This window comes from Helianthus annuus, chromosome 12 (genome assembly GCF_002127325.2).
Source record: "Helianthus annuus cultivar XRQ/B chromosome 12, HanXRQr2.0-SUNRISE, whole genome shotgun sequence".
NCBI classification, from domain to species: Eukaryota; Viridiplantae; Streptophyta; class Magnoliopsida; order Asterales; family Asteraceae; genus Helianthus; species Helianthus annuus.
The window spans coordinates 146151900-146172557 of NC_035444.2; the positions used below are offsets into that span (position 1 = coordinate 146151900).

Sequence of the window (20658 nt, forward strand, 5' to 3'; positions counted from 1 at the left end):
TTATTACTTATTACATTTGTTATTTCATAATCTTTTTCAAACTTAACGAATTTTGTAACATTATAAATACGACCGCTTTTACATTAAACCTATTATCTCAAATTGAATTTTGGCTTTTATTTTCAAACAATCATGTTTTCAAAATCTCATGATGTCTCTTCTGAGTGTTTTAACAATGCATCTTTCAGTAGCATTGATGTTTTATGGGAGACAACTAAGGTATGTGTAATTAATTTTCCGTTAAACTTTTCAATTATTTATTTTAACTATTTATTGTATTTTGCAATTTTTTTAGCCAAAGTCTCTTATCATATTCGGTATCATCAAGAACATATTTACTGGTTTTGGTTGGTACTACATGACATGTCCAACGTGTTTGCATGAGGCTACTATGGAGATTGAGGAATATCTTCCACTTGATGGTTCTTTTGATTCTAAGAAATATGAAGTTTATCACTGCTCTAACTATGAATGTTTTGAACACATCATAAAACCTCTTCCGAAATTTAAGATCAAAATTGAAGTTGAGGACGATACTGATTCAACTCATCTTATATTATTTCATGATCAAGCTGTACAGGTTTTGAATAAATCTGCTGCTGAATTGCTAAAAGATAATGAATCGGTATATTTTCAGTTTATAATACTTTTATTCTATAATCTTTATTTTAACATTTGTAAAATATTAACAGATCGATGAATATTTAACATTTCCAAAGGAGATTAAATCTTTGGTTGGGAAGTTGTTTGCTTATAAGATTCAAGTTACCCATGAAAATATCGAAAAATTTGATGAAGTTTATGATATCACTGCGATAAGCAGCGATTATTCTGTTATTTCCCATGTTAAAAAGAGCCTTTTGACTAAACAGGTAAAAATATTGCTTATGAGCAATACATATTATTACTTATTATAGTAAATTGTTAAATATTTAAGTAACTAATAAAAAAATATTTTGCATTTACAGGAGGAGAATATCGCAAAAGGTAAACGTAATCTCTATGAGCTGTACGACGTTGATCCAGCATTTCCGAGTTGTTCTACAAAGCGTAAGATTGATGAAGAAAAAAATGGGAAAGATTTTCATTGAAGTCTACAGAGTTATTAATTAAGAATTTATTTTTTATTTTTGTTTAGTCACACGAGTTTAAAGTTTTGAATTTGAACTTTGTTTTATGTATTAGACTCGATTCTAATTTTTATAATTGAAGTTTTGGTGTTTTCCTTTATAATCTTTTTATTTATACTGAATGCTTTAAAATTCACATTTCTGAACTTGATATTGTAATATTTGTGACTATGTATAAATGGAACCTTTAAACTAAATTTAGAAATTATATAACTGAATATAACCGAAAATCAATTCAGCAAATTTAATAGATAATCTCAATTAATGCAAAATATATAAAAGACCTTATTTAAGCCTCTCATTTTGCATTAGAATATTTGTTATGCATAATATTTAATGAAATTCAAAAGAGACAACTTCTCACTTTCAAAGACATTCATACACACATTTCAATTCTTTATGTTCCAGTTCATCCGTATCTATTTTTGAAGGTAATTCTATATGTATTCATCATTAGTGCATGTTACATACAAGATGTAATTATCACCAATTCCATTTCCTTTAGCTATTCTACAATTTTAATATGAACAATTTTGTTTTCTAATAATTTTCTTTCTGGTTGTTAATGAAGTTGTGATTATTCACATATACTATGTCAAAAAGATCATATAACTCGCGTTCATCTTTAAAGGATCAGAATTCATTACAACAAATATTTAACAGTAAGTGACATACTAAGTTATTCAGTTTTCATTTACCTAACCACAAATGATGCATTTTTTATATTAAATCTGTATTCATATTTGTGTTTTTTAGGTCCTATTATCAGAACTCCTCTTTCAGATATCTCAAATGGTAAATGCTGTTAAATCTAATTAAAACTATAATTTTTACATTTTATGTTTCGAATGCTACTAATTCTTATGTTTCTTACGTATTCTACCTTTTTAATTATTAAGTTGATTCACCTGCTGAAAGACGTAAGCTTCGAAAAATAATACTTGATAACAAGAGATCAAAGAAATCGTCATCATCAACAAATGTTCCTAACATATTGCCTGAGAACATAAGTTCGCTGCAGTCTTCTAATAATAACAAGAGATCAAAGAAATCGTCATCATCAACAAATGTTCCTAACATATTGCCTGAGAACATAAGTTCGCTACAGTTTTCTAATAATAACAAGAGATCAAAGAAATCATCATCATCATCAACAAATGTTCCTAACATATTTCCTGAGAACATAAGTTCGCTGCAGTCTTCTAATAATATTGATCGCAATATATACTCCTTTTCTCCTCATAGAAGTATAAACCATACAAGTTCATTAGTTTCAACCATAACAGGTATGTCTTATGTTTCTGTTGTCTTACTTTTCTATTATATTTTACTAAACAAGATGCTTATACTAACATTTATGATAAATTATGTAACCTTTAGATAACTCCAGAACCAAATCCACACCGTCAAATGAAAATTGTCGATATTCCATTTCTCCTCGCATCAATATTAGTAACAATCAAGTGGTATTTGGTACTACTTCTACAATTACAAGGTTGTCTTCTGGTAAACGTAAGCTTGAGCACAAGAAACGTGATACCACTCCTATACCTATGGTTAATTTGGATTCCGATGAAGATGATGTTGTTTTAGTTAGAGTGGACGACCCTTATAAAGGGGTATCTAAAGGTTTAATTCTATTTCATCTTTTTATGTGATATATTATACTGAAACTGAAATATAACCATTAATATTTTTTAATAGATTATTTGGACCATGGTGACCAAGTTCTTACATGCCAAATCTGTAGTGCAAAGTTATGGACATCAGAAGGTGGAAAAGGTCGAATAACTATTAATAAGCTGTGTTATGGTATGTGTTTTGGGTATGGTAAAGTTGAGCTACCGCCTTTAAAGGATGCGCATCCGTCTTATCAAAATTTGTTTTCTTCCACAAATGAAAAAAGCAAGTTTTTCCAGAAGAATATTAGACGATACAACTCTATGTTCTCTTTTACATCTATGGGTGGAAAGGCTGATTCTACTATTAACAAGGGCAGCGCTCCATTTATATATCGTATAAGTGGCCAAAACTATCATTGCATCGGTAGTCTTAAACCTTCTAATGGAAATCAACCTCAGTTTTGTCAGCTATACATATATGACACTGAAAATGAAATAACAAACAGACAGACATTATTCGGGTATGATTCATTATAAGCACCATCTTTTTTACTTATATTTATTTATAAAAAACGATGTTCTATTATTATTATGCTATATTAACTTTATGTTGTTTATTTATATTTTGTCAGGAAAACAAGCAAACCTTCGTCCTCTAATGATAAAGAGCTTGATGTTGAAATGATACAGTATTTGAGGAATTTATTAGATTCAGAAAATATGTTGGTTAAGACATATAGGATGGTCAGAGACCATTTTCACGAATCCCCAGAGGCCAACCTTAAACTCCGTCTTATGTATAAAAGAGAAAAAGATGGCAGAATATATAACTTACCAACCACGTCTGAAATTGCTGCTTTGGTTGTCGGAGACATAGATAAAGCTATAGATCATCGTGATATTCTTGTGGAGACTCAGTCTAGAATGCTCCAGCGTATTAGTGAATTACATCCATCATATCTTGCTTTGCAATATCCGTTGCTATTCCCATATGGTGATGATGGATATAGAATTGATATTCCCCATAGAGATTTCATTGCGACACAAAAGAAAATAAAGCCAAAGTGCACCATGAGAGAATTTTTTGCATATAGGATCCAAGATAGAAATTATGGTTTTTCCTTAATTCTTAATGGAAGAAGGTTGTTGTGTAACACCCCCAAAAATTTCACCTGCGGAAACCCCGCGAGACGTGTTACGCATCAGAGTTCGAGCCACCAATCACATTGAACCAATGATAAATATCTAAATAAGTCATGACAATATTTTACCAGAATAAGTTATCAACATAATATTAATTCTCAAAAGTTGTGTAGCGGAAGCATGTAATAAGTTGTTTAGCAATTGTTTCATAGTAATGCTTAAAACCAATGTATCAAATGTAATTTAATCCAAGAGCCTCGATCCATGACCACTCCAGCACTCCCAGATAGCAAGCTTCCCAATACCAAGATGCCTAACGTCCTGCGAGCATGTAACACGTATATCAGACAAAGCTGGCGAGTTCATAGTTTTAGAAAACGTTTGTTACCCGTTGTATGTAAAACAGTTCAATAACCAATGCAAGTAATATTGTTAATATCTCATTTCCAAACACGGACGGCTCCTGAAATACATGACTGCCCTTCCCACGTACTCCTATCTAGTACTGGGCCAGACTGGGTCATTAGTTCACCTCCGTCCTCTACAGGCACGGGGTGAGGGTGCCAAACCTAAGTAGCGCTACTAACTAATACCCGATGAGGGACTTACAAAAGATGATAGGTGAGAATATTAACCAATATACCCGTTTTTACCCAAAGACTTATCCCCCCATGGAATACCCACTGACTGTCCCCAACCACTGGGACGCATGCTCGAATGTAGTGAACTCACCTTTGGTTTGCTCGGCTAAATTAAGTGCTTGTTTAACAGTTAACCGATCAAATCCTACCGAGTTAACAGAGATAGTGAGTTCCATGTATTCACGTATTTATTCACATGTAATATTCAACAGTAACTATGCACTCATTTCGTCACATTTTTTCCATACAAGTACCCTGATCATAGTTCGTTCATCGTACTAGTTATCACAACACACCAAGTCTCATGCAATAGCTTATCATACCGGTAGTCAAAATCCAATCACATGTAATCAGTTCATGATTTCAACGAAATTAATATAATTCACAAGGTTTATGCAATCACAACATTTCACTAATCCCTTGACCCGACTAGATTACACCACTCCTAGACTGTTTGTATCCGGCCCATTAGCAATATACATAACATTATTAATTCATAAATAAAGCACCAACACATATACAACCCGGCTTGGACTTTGGCCCAACAGGATATTACAACAAGTGTGCGGCCCAAGGGTTCAGCCCGGCCTCACAACGAAGCCTAACAGGCCTGGCCCAACTGTTGTAGTACGTAGCCTGCACCATTTCCCATTGCGGCCCAAACACACCGTAGCTTACAGCCCATCCGAAAGAGATGGCCTCAGTTGCTTGTAACCGAGTGCAGTTTCCAGGTGTGACCCCCCCTTGTTAATCCACCCAATAATTCAAACCATATGAACGGGACCTGTTATAATATTCAGTCCGCACAATAGGCCCAGATCACGAGTACTAGGTTTATAACAGTGATAAAAAAAAGAACTGATGTTACATGTGTTCGGTCCACCATTAAATCATTTATGCAGGCGGCCAATTATGAAGCATCAATCCTAACATTACAGCTATGTGTGAACGATTAAATGTGTGGCCCAACCCTCAACATCGACCCAGTTCTGTTTGCGTTTTAACTCTTATCGTTCTTAGTCATTATCGCTGAATTCTGTATTTATTTTAATCTGGACATCAACAGCCCCATGTCATCGTATTATCTGTAACATTTAGGTAGTTAGAACCATGTATCCTAATAGAAATCGACAAGCATGTTCACACCATCGTTATCATTAATCCACATAAGCATACTCTCGGCTAATCATCAGGAACAGTTTATAAGAATGTTGGATCAATTAACTCAGGTAATTCATAATAATCACAACTAATCACAGTCAAACATTACTATAAATCAAACTTTCACTGATGCATGCGATCATGTAATGAATAACTTAAACATACATGAATGGACTAACCAGGAATCTCGAATGATCAGCCGCTAATGCGAAGAGGGGGGGGTTTCTCCTGCCGACGTGAACAATAGAGGGTGTAGGGTTTGTGTTTGATATATTGTAATGATAGGGCATAGAGGAGTATTACGTTCGTTCAGTTATAAATCCAATCATGGTAAGTGGGCCGATCCATATCAACACACATTAAGCATTACAACTATTGGGCCTAATATGGTCGAGAATCATTCAAGCCTTGTTAGTCTCGGTTCATGCTTGTTCGGACATGATGGGCCATCAGTGCAGCCCAATGGTCGACAGCCCAAGAGTATTAACGATATTAAATCTTTTAGTTCAGTTACTCGATGCATAGAATGTTTTGACGATATCTCAAGGTTAAACAACTACACTCAAGAAAACATGTTCATAATACGTCACACATTCCACTACTACATTTCAGGCACGAGCGTTTATTAATTAAATTAACGTAACGAATACGAACAAGGAATAACGAAAAGTAGAATCACGTGACCACAAAATACTGACCTTAAGGATTGGGTTGTCACATCATCCCCAACTTAAAAGGAATTTCGTCCCGAAATTTGACACGTAAGCACGAAAGAATGAAGTGAGAATTCAATGTTGTTGCGGATTTTGCTCAGGTGTTACATCATCCCCAACTTGAAGAGGAATTTCGTCCCGAAATTCACCAGTGATAACCATGGTTGGTTCAACCTCTTGAACCATTGAGGATATTAAAGTTTCAACAGATCCTTACATTCCTATGTAAACTCCAGTCCACGTATTGAGGTTTAACAAATCCACACAATTGTCATACAACTTATGCTAGCGAACCTTGACTCCTTAGTCCGTGTTTTCGATAGGTTCCCTGATAAATACAACTGTTCCAATGACTTCAGATTCCGACGAGGGTATCATAAGGGTTTCATCGGACAACACAGTCTTACATCCATGGCATACATACCATTACGACAGTTATCCCACTCCATCAATCAGTCCGAGTTTGTGAGCCATGTCACCGTTTCATTCTTGTAATTCGAATGTTCCCACGCGTCGAAAACTAAGATTACCGTGTTTACTATAGCGTACCGCACTCTCCTAGGGTGATACTTTCGATTATGACACGTTCGTCCACAACAAACTCCCAGAGTTTCTTAAGCTTATCAGTTTTCCTAGCAGTTACGCGTTGCCATCAAACAATTTCCGATCTAAACAATCTTCAAGAGTTTTGAGCTCAAATCCTGGACCTGTGATTAGGTTATCACCCACCTTAATTCAACAAGGAGATTAGCGTTACTGTCCAAGCGATGCCTCAACCAAGGCTATATGCATACTAATACGGTAACAGCTGCTGTAGACTCACCCAAAGATAAGCGTCCTTCCAGTTCTACTACAGTTAACCATACACATGCTCACAGCATGTCCTCGTGTGCAAGGATGGTTCGTTTACTCTGATCGTTTGCCCCACGGTGATACGAAATGTCCATGCCTAGACGTAAGCTGAGGATATCGTGTATTGCCTGTCATAAATCAGGTATAGCTCCAATATCAGAAGTACAGAAGTTGGCACCTCGTGCATGAGGCCGCCTCTCTCAGAAGAACATCCACAGCTTGTGAAGACTCACTAGTTTTCTTGATTGTAGGAGAGTGTGCTGGTTTCGTGAGGCAATATACGATCACCAGGTGATATCGGTTCTGTTCTGAGTTTTAAGTAAACCAATGACAATTTTATGGTGTTCGTTCTCGTTTCCATATGGGTGTTTCTAGTTACTGTCAAACAAGTAGGTTTCCGGTGTTCCACCTTGACTTTCGCACACGTCCAACATCGTTCATATGTAGTGTTATGGGGCCTTCATGCCCGGTTATTCATACGAGACTTAAAATCCTAATGTCCCCTATCAAGTCCGGACTACCGGAACATCGGAGTCGGTGTGCTTCGCTCAGTATGAGTTCCATACGGTTGCTGTATAGTGGGATCCACATTTGTTCCATGAGATAGCGAATGTCGTCCGCCCTGCCAATAGTTGCTTCTCCATGCCTTGCATGAACCCATCTTGTGAATTCTCTTCCAACAGGTCTTCACTTCGAACAAGGTGAGTCTGGTCAGGTGTGTCAGAGTGGATAGCGAACTGCAAGGTCGTGCACGTTCAGGTCTCACGGTCGTAATCATCCAAAAGTTCCATCCAGCGTTCTCATCAACTGATAAAGCTTCTTTCGTGGCCAGGGTACACGGGAGGCCCTTGTGATCGGTCTAAGTAACGCGTTCGGTACCGCCCAAGTAATGCCTCCAAGTGAATCCAAAGGCCACGATTTCTACCACCGGTTGTGTGTCGTGCTGTTCTTCTTCGTAACTCCGTTACGTAAGTCGTCACTTTCTTGTGTTGCGTCGGCGTGTATCTGGGACTCCGATTCAAACATGATGATATACCACTGTATTTCCCACACCCTCGGGTAAAACGATGCTCAGCGTCTTGCAGAGTTAAAATTCGAAAGTTGGAAAGGCGTCCTCCTGTTCTGTCTTTCGCAATCACCTCACTCGGCTGTACTAGAGAGGTCTAAGTTTTGGTGGTTTCCGGAATCCTTACGATTAATCTGCGGTAACATCAAGCGGGACCAGGTAATCGTTGTAGCCTCGGGGAATTCTTCAGTGTCGATCAGTTTCTAACCAAAACGGGTCTTAGCGAGATCCACGTGCATCCCTGCTTCATTGATTATATGACTCACCAAAGACACCTCTCGAATCCAGAAGTTACATTGATCGAGACTTCATGTGGTATGGCTCCTCCCTCAAGGTTCTTCTAATAAAATGCAAGAATGCCTGTGATGTTCTTTTTCCCTTGGGGAAAGATTCGGAACGTCATCGAATAACATGGTTGGTTCACATGATACGTAAAGCTGCGGGTGTGATGACCACCCCCAAAGGTCATGGGATACAAAGTCGCATGGCTGAATTGCGTCGGATGTGTCGCTTTAATAATCTTTTCCCCCTGGACTTTCATCTAATAAAGCTCGTTCCTTGCAACTAGTCGATGGGTCGTCAATACACGGTCATAGAAAACGGTTCCTTGACTGTCACCTTGATGAGTTCCCGATAATCAGTACACACACCAAAAGGCTCATCTTCCCGGATATATCTGGGGCTTTCCAACGCGAAGACTAGGTCTGACGACCTTCTTGCCGAACAGTTCTCATAGTGGCTTATACTGCTCTTGCACCCATCCTGATGCAAGACAGTAAGGGTACGAGTATTCGGAGCTTCCTCTGATCGTGAGATCAACGAGTTTCTGACTAATAATTGTGGTGATATGTCTAAAAGTTCTTCGAGTTGTACATTGAGATTAGTCACGACAATTGATAGATCCTCGTTCTTATCGCCCTTTGTCTGATTATTAGAGTTAGTTGCTACTACAGTGAGGTCATCCCTTCATAGACGCTTTCTGGGCTGTCATTACCGACACGATGCAAATCTTCTCACCACTCTGGTACTTCAATGCATAAAGTGACGCTAAATTTCTTCACACAGGGTGCGTCTGAGTGATTTGTCTAGTTAATGAACCATTACTGACTACTATCTCGTAACCACCTAGGATAGTAGGAGTGAGACCGGTGTCGCATGCCTGTCTCCCGTAGGGTCGAGTTTGTGTCCCAACTAACATGTGAGGTCGCAGTGACTTGCCATCAGCCGGTTCCATAACATGTTTGGTTTTGCGAATCATCAGGGTTAAACAGAATTAGGGCGAAACGATTTTCTACCCATCCAAACCACCATGTTGTTATTGTCCTGTCGTTGCTCACATCAATCCTAACTTCCCTTCCGTGAGCACCACTACCGGTGTAATTGTTACAATCACGCGGATTCCTCCCGTACCGTCATCGCTCCCTTGGTTGTGGTCGTTTTGAATTACCAACGTCCAATGCATGCCGAAGGCACCTTCATTTCTCGTACAGTAGGCTACTATTACAAGTACCTGGGTGTCACGAATACTGTTGCTCTAATGTTGGTGCTTGAAGCTGAACGCCACGTTCTTTCACCACAATGTCCCTCTCTTCACACTTCGTGCCGAGTTCCAAGGTACTACTCGTTGTGTTGGAATTTACACATCCCACACTAAGATCTGTTGTCATTGCTAAAGTCCAGATTGATTTGTAACAGTTGACTCCCACGAGTCGCTGACCAGAGTTAAGTTTTAGATTGAAGTCAGTTCGCTGGTGTCCGTTGCTGGTAATCGGGGTCGTCCAAATACTGAAGTCGGTAGGATACTACACTCATCCTTTTGTCTATCATTTCAGCAAGTGATTCGAATTATTCCCAGTGTGTTTCAAGAGTATTGCAAATGTGATCGCACTTCGAGGTTTAGGGCGTTAGTGTGTTGGGTCCAAACAAATGAAGATAAGTGAGGAAGGTAATAACCATTCATTCGACGCTACCACATCCAACTCAGGGACGTTCGCACAAGCACCTAACATTCTACACAGTTTGCTAGGTGTTCTGATGAGTGTTCAGGCAATGTTTGTTAACATCGAGGTTCGTAAAAGTTTGATGAGAAGTGAAAAGTTCGTGTTTCAAAATTTTGTGTTCATGTAAGAGTCACTCACTGCTATGCCTCCTATAGGCTGTTGTGTGTCACATTAATCAAATAATAGAAGTGAAAAGCCGTGTACAGAATATGGGGGTAAAGATGCTTGGTACATTCCGTACCAGCTTGATAGGCTGCTAAAGCCTCAGCCACGCGGGTGTTGATTAGGTCGGTCAACTCAGCCTGAGTCATGGTGATGTTGCCACGTCCGTGTCCTCGTCCACTCATGTTTCTATAGTTGGGAATAAACCGATTTAGAGGTCGAAACGAGATGAGAATCAAGTATCATACTGATACTTACGTACTACCAAGTTCACACATAGTAGGGCAGAACCCTCCTCACGCTCGATAAGTCTCACTGGGACTTGCATGCACCCCGCGTTATTATTAAGTGTGCACCCATAATAATAAGGCAATTTGCATGCTTATCTCAGTGCTTCTTAGCTCGCGTTCAAAGTTTCCCCCGTTCAAACAACACAACAGATGATATCACAGGTCTATGGCTCGCATGAGTCGATGTGTGGGGTCACGCTATCAAGTCACTATGGTGCTAATTGTTTCAGTTCATATACGTTGTGAGTGTGTGACTGTTAAATGTATAAATGAGAGGGAAACGAACCTTGCAACCTGGAGCTGAGTGTCATGATCGATTTTCGAAGTTGTTCGGTTATAGTCTGGTTTTATAAAACGTTTTAAAACCTAGTTCACTATAACCAGTGGCTTTGATACCAACTGTAACACCCCCAAAAATTTCACCTGCGGAAACCCCGCGAGACGTGTTACGCATCAGAGTTCGAGCCACCAATCACATTGAACCAATGATAAATATCTAAATAAGTCATGACAATATTTTACCAGAATAAGTTATCAACATAATATTAATTCTCAAAAGTTGTGTAGCGGAAGCATGTAATAAGTTGTTTAGCAATTGTTTCATAGTAATGCTTAAAACCAATGTATCAAATGTAATTTAATCCAAGAGCCTCGATCCATGACCACTCCAGCACTCCCAGATAGCAAGCTTCCCAATACCAAGATGCCTAACGTCCTGCGAGCATGTAACACGTATATCAGACAAAGCTGGCGAGTTCATAGTTTTAGAAAACGTTTGTTACCCGTTGTATGTAAAACAGTTCAATAACCAATGCAAGTAATATTGTTAATATCTCATTTCCAAACACGGACGGCTCCTGAAATACATGACTGCCCTTCCCACGTACTCCTATCTAGTACTGGGCCAGACTGGGTCATTAGTTCACCTCCGTCCTCTACAGGCACGGGGTGAGGGTGCCAAACCTAAGTAGCGCTACTAACTAATACCCGATGAGGGACTTACAAAAGATGATAGGTGAGAATATTAACCAATATACCCGTTTTTACCCAAAGACTTATCCCCCCATGGAATACCCACTGACTGTCCCCAACCACTGGGACGCATGCTCGAATGTAGTGAACTCACCTTTGGTTTGCTCGGCTAAATTAAGTGCTTGTTTAACAGTTAACCGATCAAATCCTACCGAGTTAACAGAGATAGTTAGTTCCATGTATTCACGTATTTATTCACATGTAATATTCAACAGTAACTATGCACTCATTTCGTCACATTTTTTCCATACAAGTACCCTGATCATAGTTCGTTCATCGTACTAGTTATCACAACACACCAAGTCTCATGCAATAGCTTATCATACCGGTAGTCAAAATCCAATCACATGTAATCAGTTCATGATTTCAACGAAATTAATATAATTCACAAGGTTTATGCAATCACAACATTTCACTAATCCCTTGACCCGACTAGATTACACCACTCCTAGACTGTTTGTATCCGTCCCATTAGCAATATACATAACATTATTAATTCATAAATAAAGCACCAACACATATACAACCCGGCTTGGACTTTGGCCCAACAGGATATTACAACAAGTGTGCGGCCCAAGGGTTCAGCCCGGCCTCACAACGAAGCCTAACAGGCCTGGCCCAACTGTTGTAGTACGTAGCCTGCACCATTTCCCATTGCGGCCCAAACACACCGTAGCTTACAGCCCATCCGAAAGAGATGGCCTCAGTTGCTTGTAACCGAGTGCAGTTTCCAGGTGTGACCCCCCCTTGTTAATCCACCCAATAATTCAAACCATATGAACGGGACCTGTTATAATATTCAGTCCGCACAATAGGCCCAGATCACGAGTACTAGGTTTATAACAGTGATAAAAAAAAGAACTGATGTTACATGTGTTCGGTCCACCATTAAATCATTTATGCAGGCGGCCAATTATGAAGCATCAATCCTAACATTACAGCTATGTGTGAACGATTAAATGTGTGGCCCAACCCTTAACATCGACCCAGTTCTGTTTGCGTTTTAACTCTTATCGTTCTTAGTCATTATCGCTGAATTCTGTATTTATTTTAATCTGGACATCAACAGCCCCATGTCATCGTATTATCTGTAACATTTAGGTAGTTAGAACCATGTATCCTAATAGAAATCGACAAGCATGTTCACACCATCGTTATCATTAATCCACATAAGCATACTCTCGGCTAATCATCAGGAACAGTTTATAAGAATGTTGGATCAATTAACTCAGGTAATTCATAATAATCACAACTAATCACAGTCAAACATTACTATAAATCAAACTTTCACTGATGCATGCGATCATGTAATGAATAACTTAAACATACATGAATGGACTAACCAGGAATCTCGAATGATCAGCCGCTAATGCGAAGAGGGGGGGGTTTCTCCTGCCGACGTGAACAATAGAGGGTGTAGGGTTTGTGTTTGATATATTGTAATGATAGGGCATAGAGGAGTATTACGTTCGTTCAGTTATAAATCCAATCATGGTAAGTGGGCCGATCCATATCAACACACATTAAGCATTACAACTATTGGGCCTAATATGGTCGAGAATCATTCAAGCCTTGTTAGTCTCGGTTCATGCTTGTTCGGACATGATGGGCCATCAGTGCAGCCCAATGGTCGACAGCCCAAGAGTATTAACGATATTAAATCTTTTAGTTCAGTTACTCGATGCATAGAATGTTTTGACGATATCTCAAGGTTAAACAACTACACTCAAGAAAACATGTTCATAATACGTCACACATTCCACTACTACATTTCAGGCACGAGCGTTTATTAATTAAATTAACGTAACGAATACGAACAAGGAATAACGAAAAGTAGAATCACGTGACCACAAAATACTGACCTTAAGGATTGGGTTGTCACATGTTGCAACAATTTTTGGTTGATGCATATACTATGATCGAGAGTGAGAGACTACATTTCATTCGGAGACAACAAACAAAACTTTGATCTGAGACATTTGAAAATCTTCAGAAGCATAAAGCTAAAGGTAAACAAACTTTAAAAGACACTGGAAAGGCTGTTATACTACCTTCTTCATTTACTGGAGGTGCAAGATTCATGCAACAAAACTACCTTGATGCAATGGCCTTATGTAAGTCGTTTGGGTATCCAGATTTCTTCATAACTATAACTTGTAATCCAAAATGGCCAGAAGTAAAGAGATTTCTAAAAGATTCCACCATCAAAGCTGAAGACAGGCCTGACATATTGTGTCGATTGTTTAAAATTAAGCTTGATTCCATACTCAAAGATTTGAAGGATTCCAATTATCTCGGTGAGATTAATGCTGGTATGTTACTTTATTTTTTACATTTCTTTTTTTCGTTTATAATTTGCAATTACTTTTATAAAGTACTCAATATGTGTTTTTTATTTTTTTTAGTTGTTTATACGGTAGAATTCCAGAAGCGTGGTCTTCCTCATGCACATATATGCTTATTTATGAATGTCGATCACAAACTTCCTACTGTAGATCACATAGATCCATTCATATCCGTTGAGATTCCTGATAAAAATGAAGATCCGGAACTTTATTCCTTGGTAAGTGATTATATGATTCACGGTCCATGTGGAAATGCTAATTTGAATTGTCCTTGCATGGTTGATAAAAGATGTTCAAAAAACTTTCCAAAGAAATTTTCACCACATAAAACTGTTGATTCAAGTGGTTTCCCTGTATACCGAAGACGAGATTCCGGTCACACAGTTATAAAATCTGGTGTTAGTTTGGACAACAGAAGCGTTGTTCCATATAACAAAAGGCTTCTAAAAAGATATCAAGTACACATCAATGTAGAATGGTGTAATCAATCTGGTTCAGTTAAATATTTGTTCAAGTACATTAATAAAGGCCCTGATATGGCTACTGCGGTTGTTTCTGGTGTTCCAAATCCAACCATTAAGGATAAGCCAAAAGATGAGATCATGGAATATTATGATTGCAGATATATTTTAGCTTGTGAGGCATCATGGAGAATATTCTCAAACGAGGTTCATTATAGGTATCCTGCAGTTATGAGGCTTCCCTTTCATATGCCGGGTCAACAGAATGTTGTATATGGTGCGGATGACGATATTGATAATGTTTTAAGCAAGCCTTCTGTTGCTTCTTCAATATTTGTTGAATGGATGAAATTAAACGAGTCAAATGAAAATGCTAGAAAGTTGACTTATGTCGAGTTTCCTTCCAAATTTGTTTGGAAACCTCAAGATAGATCTTGGCAGGTACGTAAGACGTACCAAACTGTTGGTCGTATACATTCTGTGTCTCCTGAATTAGGCGAACCTTATTTTTTGAGGATACTTCTGAATAAAGTTAGAGGTCCTAGATCCTTTGAGGAAATACGTACTGTTAACGGTCAGTTATTCCCGACTTTTAGAGATGCTTGCTATGCAATGGGGCTCTTAGATGATGACAATGGATATGTTGAGGCCATTAAAGAAGCAAGTTTTGAAGGACATGCTGGGTATCTCCGACCGTTATTTGCTACCTTGCTGTTGTCAAATACACTTTCACGACCAGAGTTTGTGTGGGAGAACACGTGGAAATACTTAGCAGATGATATTTTATACAGACGTCAAAAAGAAACAAATATTCAAGGTTCTTAGCTGTCTTTCTATTTTACGTTCTACTTTTCCGTTTGATTATCAATAACAATTAATTTTTTTTTAGGTTTACTTCTTCCTGAACATCAAATTAAAAACCTTACTTTGTTGGAAATTGAAAAATATTTACTTTCGAATGGTTCGTCGTTACGAGGATTTAACACGATGCCTTTCCCTGATGATGATTCGTTACGTGATGCTACTAATCGTCTAATCAATGAAGAGCTATCACATGACGTAGATCAAGTACAAGCTGAATTTAATAATTTGCACCAATGTTTGACAGATGAACAACGATCTGTTTTTGACGAAATAATGGCGGCAGTTGCAAGCCGTAAAGGAGGGTTATTTTTCGTCTATGGTTACGGTGGAACTGGAAAAACGTTTTTATGGAAGACTTTGTCTTCAGCAGTTCGATGTAGAGGTGAGATAGTTTTAAATGTTGCTTCAAGTGGCATTGCTTCGTTATTACTTTCTCGTGGAAGGACAGCCCATTCTCGCTTCCATATCCCAATTAATCTCACTGAAGATTCCATGTGTCATATTATGCCAAATAGTGATATCGCGAAATTATTAAAGGAAACTCAATTGATCATATGGGACGAAGCATCGATGGTCCATAAACATGCCTTTGAAGGTTTAGATAGGACGATGTCTGACGTATTTTCTGACGGTAGGAGTATTCGTTCTGATGTTCCGTTTGGAGGGAAAGTTTTTGTATTTGGCGGTGACTTTAGACAAATCCTACCAATTATTCCTAATGGTACTAGACAACAAATAGTTTGTGCTTCTTTAAGCTCTTCATATATATGGTCAAAGTGCAAACTGTTAAGGTTGACTAAAAACATGCGCCTAACAATTGGAGCTGAAAGTTCTGATATGGACTCTATCAGGGATTTTGCGAAATGGCTGCTTGATATTGGTGAAGGTAAGTTGGGAGATGATAACGATGGTGAAGCAATTATTCAGATACCAGATGATCTATTAATCACCGATAATTCTGATCCAATACAAAGCTTAATTGACTTCGTCTACCCTTCAATTATGGAACAATTTCGGAATCCTGGTTTTTTTTTCTGAGCGAGCAATTCTAGCACCAAAAAATGACGTAGTTCATGAAATTAACGATCGATTGCTTTCGTTATTTCCAGGTGATGCTAAAGAGTATTTGAGTTCCGATAGCATATGTCAAACTAAACAAATGCTTGATTCATTTCAAGAAGGTTTATACTCAACAGAGAACTTGAATGCTCTTAAGATTTCTGGCTTGCCTAATCATAGATTAGTTCTTAAAGTTGGTGTTCCTGTCATGCTTCTCCGAAACATCGATCAACAAAAAGGTTTATGTAACGGTACAAGGCTAAAAATTACTTTTCTAGGCAAACGGGTAATAAAAGCTGAAGTGATATCTGGCGGTAATATCGGCACAAGAGTTTTTATTCCAAGACTTAATATGATTCCATCAGACAAAAAATACCATTCGAATTCCAACGAAGACAATTTCCTTTATCAGATTGTTTTGCCATGACAATTAACAAGAGTCAAGGACAATCCTTATCAAAAGTTGGTCTGTATTTGAAAGATCCTGTGTTCACTCAGTTGTACGTTGCATTATCAAGGGTCAAGACCAGAGAAGGAGTTAAAATATTGATATTCGATGCCGATGGAAAACCAACAAATAAGACGTCTAATGTCGTCTATAAAGAAGTCTTTGGTAGCTTATAATGTAAACTGTTGCTTTTTTATTCCATTAACATGGCAGTTATTTTTTATGATTTTCAGTATGTGTTGCTTATAAATAATAAGTATATTAATAACTTTCTCCAGCCCGGGAAGCATTTCCCGGGTGATAACCTAGTATAAATATATATATCAAAAAAGTTTCACCCAAAAAAATGTCAAACTTCATAATAACATTAACTGTTAAAAAATTTAACTTAATTTTAATCATTTTAAGTAACTCGTCATATTAAACAAAGACGTTATAGTATTATAAAATTTTAATTTGAATGTATAAATTCTGGCTACTAATTAAAGAAGTTGTCTTAACACTGAAAATTATAGTTTTAAAAACTGTATTCCTATTTAAAAAACATATTTTATTTATAGTATGATTTTTTTAGATATGTAATATTTTTTTATACTAGGATAATATTCGTATCTTGTCTCATTATCCATATTTCCCAAAATAGTATTTATTATATTATTAATACACATTGTAGAATATAATCACAATTCATTTGTCACAACCTTGTAACTTACAATTTATTATTATAACACTTATAGGCTTATAATCATTATTTTTTATTTTTTAGTGTCAGTATAATGCGTCGCTTGCGGTGTGCACATATAATGTATATATGTGTGGGCGCTCGGGGGGCAAAAGTGAAATGGTACTAATTTTACGTTATTTTACTAATTTCGTGAAAATAACGTTAAAAGCGGCGGATGGTTAATCATGCATCATGTGGTGACGTTGATAGCTGAAAGACACGGAGGTACATGCACCAATCAGTCTCTGTCCTGATTGTTTGAGTGTTATGTGTCTTAGGTCCAAGACTTGATACAAAACTACAATCGAGCCCGGGGTCTCACTGGAACCAGCCAATCTATTCCTACGGGGTAGAGGTAAGGATGTCTACATCTACCATCCTCAGACCGTACTTTAACTTTGCTATTGGTGAGATTTACTGAGTATGATGATGATGATGATGATTTTTAGTGTCAATGTCTTATAGGAGTAGGATCAAATACAAACCACATTTCGCATACAAACTGTAAGAACCATTTAAAAAGTGTCACGTGACATCCAACCAATTATAGAGAAATGATAAAATAATATCAATTATATTGAATTCTCTGTAAATATGCTAACAAGAAATTAATTCTTTATTTGGATCTTCCTTTTATTTTCAATGTGCTGGTTAAGAAAAGTGTTGATATCATTCAAATATGTGCTAAAATCAATTATCTTGATTAATTTTCAAGTGCTAATATAATTCAAAAGTGCTACTTTTATGTATGTATTGTTTTGTATGTGCTAATTTAACTTTGAGTAAATTACAAGTTTTGTCCTTTATGTTTGTCCCAAATTTCAGGCGTTGTCCTTTACCTTTAAAATTGATGAGTTTTGTCCTTAACGTTTCAAAATCCTGCACGTTATGTCCTTTAGGGCAAACCCAGTTAGAATTTTCTATTAAGTTATGTCATGTGCATTGCCCACGAGGGTAGAACAGTCATTTCCCCTCCCACTTGTGTTTCCCCCCTTCTAAAACCATATCATTCGGTTCGGTACTGACACTTGTTATAGCAACCAATAGAGAAAAAAACTAAAAAAAATCATGATATGACCAAAAATATACCAACACAGTGGGAATTTGATCGGTATTGGTTTGTTTTGTTACATCACCTACACTCGTTACAACAACCCATAAAGAAGAAATCTTGATATGACAAAAAAATACGGACACGTGATTTACATGGATAAAAAATAAATGTAAGTTATATAAGATATATAAAAAACCAAATGCTATTAAATCCGCGCGTTGCGCCGGAAATCCTCGCGTTGCGCCGTGGGTAGGTATTAGTTCGTTTAACTTCGGTACTGACACTTGTTATAGCAATCAATAGAGAAAAAAACTAAAAAAAAAATCATGATATGACCAAAAATATACCAACACAGCGGGAATTTGATTAATATTGGTTTGTTTTGTTACGTCACCTACACTCATTACATCAACCCATAAAGAAAAAATCTTGATATGACCAAAAAATACCGATACGTGATTTACATGGATCAAAAACAAGCGTAAGTTATATAAGATATATAAAAAACCAAATAAAACATATAAAAAACCACTAAACAACACATATAAAAAAGCCTTTAAAACAAATAGTTAATCATTATTTAGTTTTACTGATCATTTACTTGGTTTATTAATAGTATACAATTATAGAATATAATTACAATTCATTTGTCACAACCTTGTAACTTACAATTTATTACTATAACACTTATAGGCTTAGGGGGGTGAGGGTGGTAATCACACATCACTCACAACATCAAATCAAGTTCCGCTATGTCATCAACCATTATTTCATCACTCACAACCTTTTTAGTGGAAATGATCATTACCCACCACATCCAACAATTTCCCGCAAACAATCAAAACCATCACGCCGTAAAAAATACCATGTGTTACAAGTTTACGCGTGAAAAATGGAGGTGGCGGCCGTGTGTTCTTATCTTCCACGCATTATAAATTGCCATCACGGGGATTAAGTCCTACACCCCGCCTACCCTTATAATCATTATTTTTATTTTTTTAGTGTATAGTTGTAGATTATAAAATGACTTACAGTGACTCAATAGAACTTTCAAAACGTCTTATAGCTGTAAATTATATGACTTATAGTGATTCATGAAAAAATTATATTAGAGTAGCTAAGAATGTAACTTTTTATTTTGTTTCACTATTTTATGTAATAATTTATTTTATTGATAAGAAATATCTATATAAGTTATGATTTATATTTGGATATTCAATGTATGTAGTATATGAGTTTGTAAACTAGTTATAATAATAAAATATTACCGGCAAAGTTAGCAATATATATAATAAGTGTGTGACATCATTAAAACAAAAAAATCATATAAAAACGAGAAAACTCTATTTCTTTAGACAACTTACCAACTACAAGACATGTTTAAGATCGTTAACTTTAACTATTTCTTTAGACAACTTACCAGCTACAAGACATGTTTAAGATCGTTAACTTTAATATACATGCTTGACTTCAGAGAAATAAAATAGCAAATTAGATATTTAAGTAATAACATCAAACAAATAGCATCAAGTCGTTGTAGTATAGTGGTAAGTATTCCCGCCTGTCACGCGGGTGACCCGGGTTCGATCCCCGGCAACGGCGTTTTTTATTCCACATTTTCACTTTCACGTGATCTTTTAGCTTAACCCGCATAACATATATGGGCCAATTTCTGGGCTAGCAACCTTAATTCGCCCATCATTTATGGGCCAATTCTAAATACGCATATTTGGAACTAGTTGTTCAATATCAATGATCATGCATAAACATTCAAGTGTCACAACTCACAAATTTTAAAAGGTCAAAATGATTCTATGAACCGGGCCACCTTTATAAGCTTTAGTCTACACCAACCGAATCAACCCCATAAGTCAGTGTACGTGATCCAATT

General features: G+C 37.1%; 1 protein-coding gene and 1 non-coding gene across 2 annotated transcripts; both read left to right on the top strand.

Annotated features, from left to right (window-relative positions):
- The first annotated feature begins 132 nt into the window (after window positions 1-132).
- LOC110880780 lies at window positions 133-17165 on the top strand. The gene is made up of 14 exons (XM_022129234.1): window positions 133-219; window positions 296-625; window positions 693-872; window positions 969-1050; window positions 1887-1925; window positions 2030-2416; window positions 2511-2759; window positions 2835-3273; window positions 3385-3838; window positions 13806-14124; window positions 14218-15435; window positions 15508-16506; window positions 16592-16855; window positions 16954-17165. Exons 1-14 carry the CDS (start codon window positions 133-135, stop codon window positions 17163-17165), a joined length of 5259 nt encoding a protein of 1752 aa, XP_021984926.1.
- A 3132-nt stretch (window positions 17166-20297) lies between these two features.
- TRNAD-GUC lies at window positions 20298-20369 on the top strand. The gene has a single exon. It is a non-coding gene; the product is annotated as a tRNA-Asp (tRNA).
- The last annotated feature ends 289 nt before the right edge of the window (window positions 20370-20658 follow it).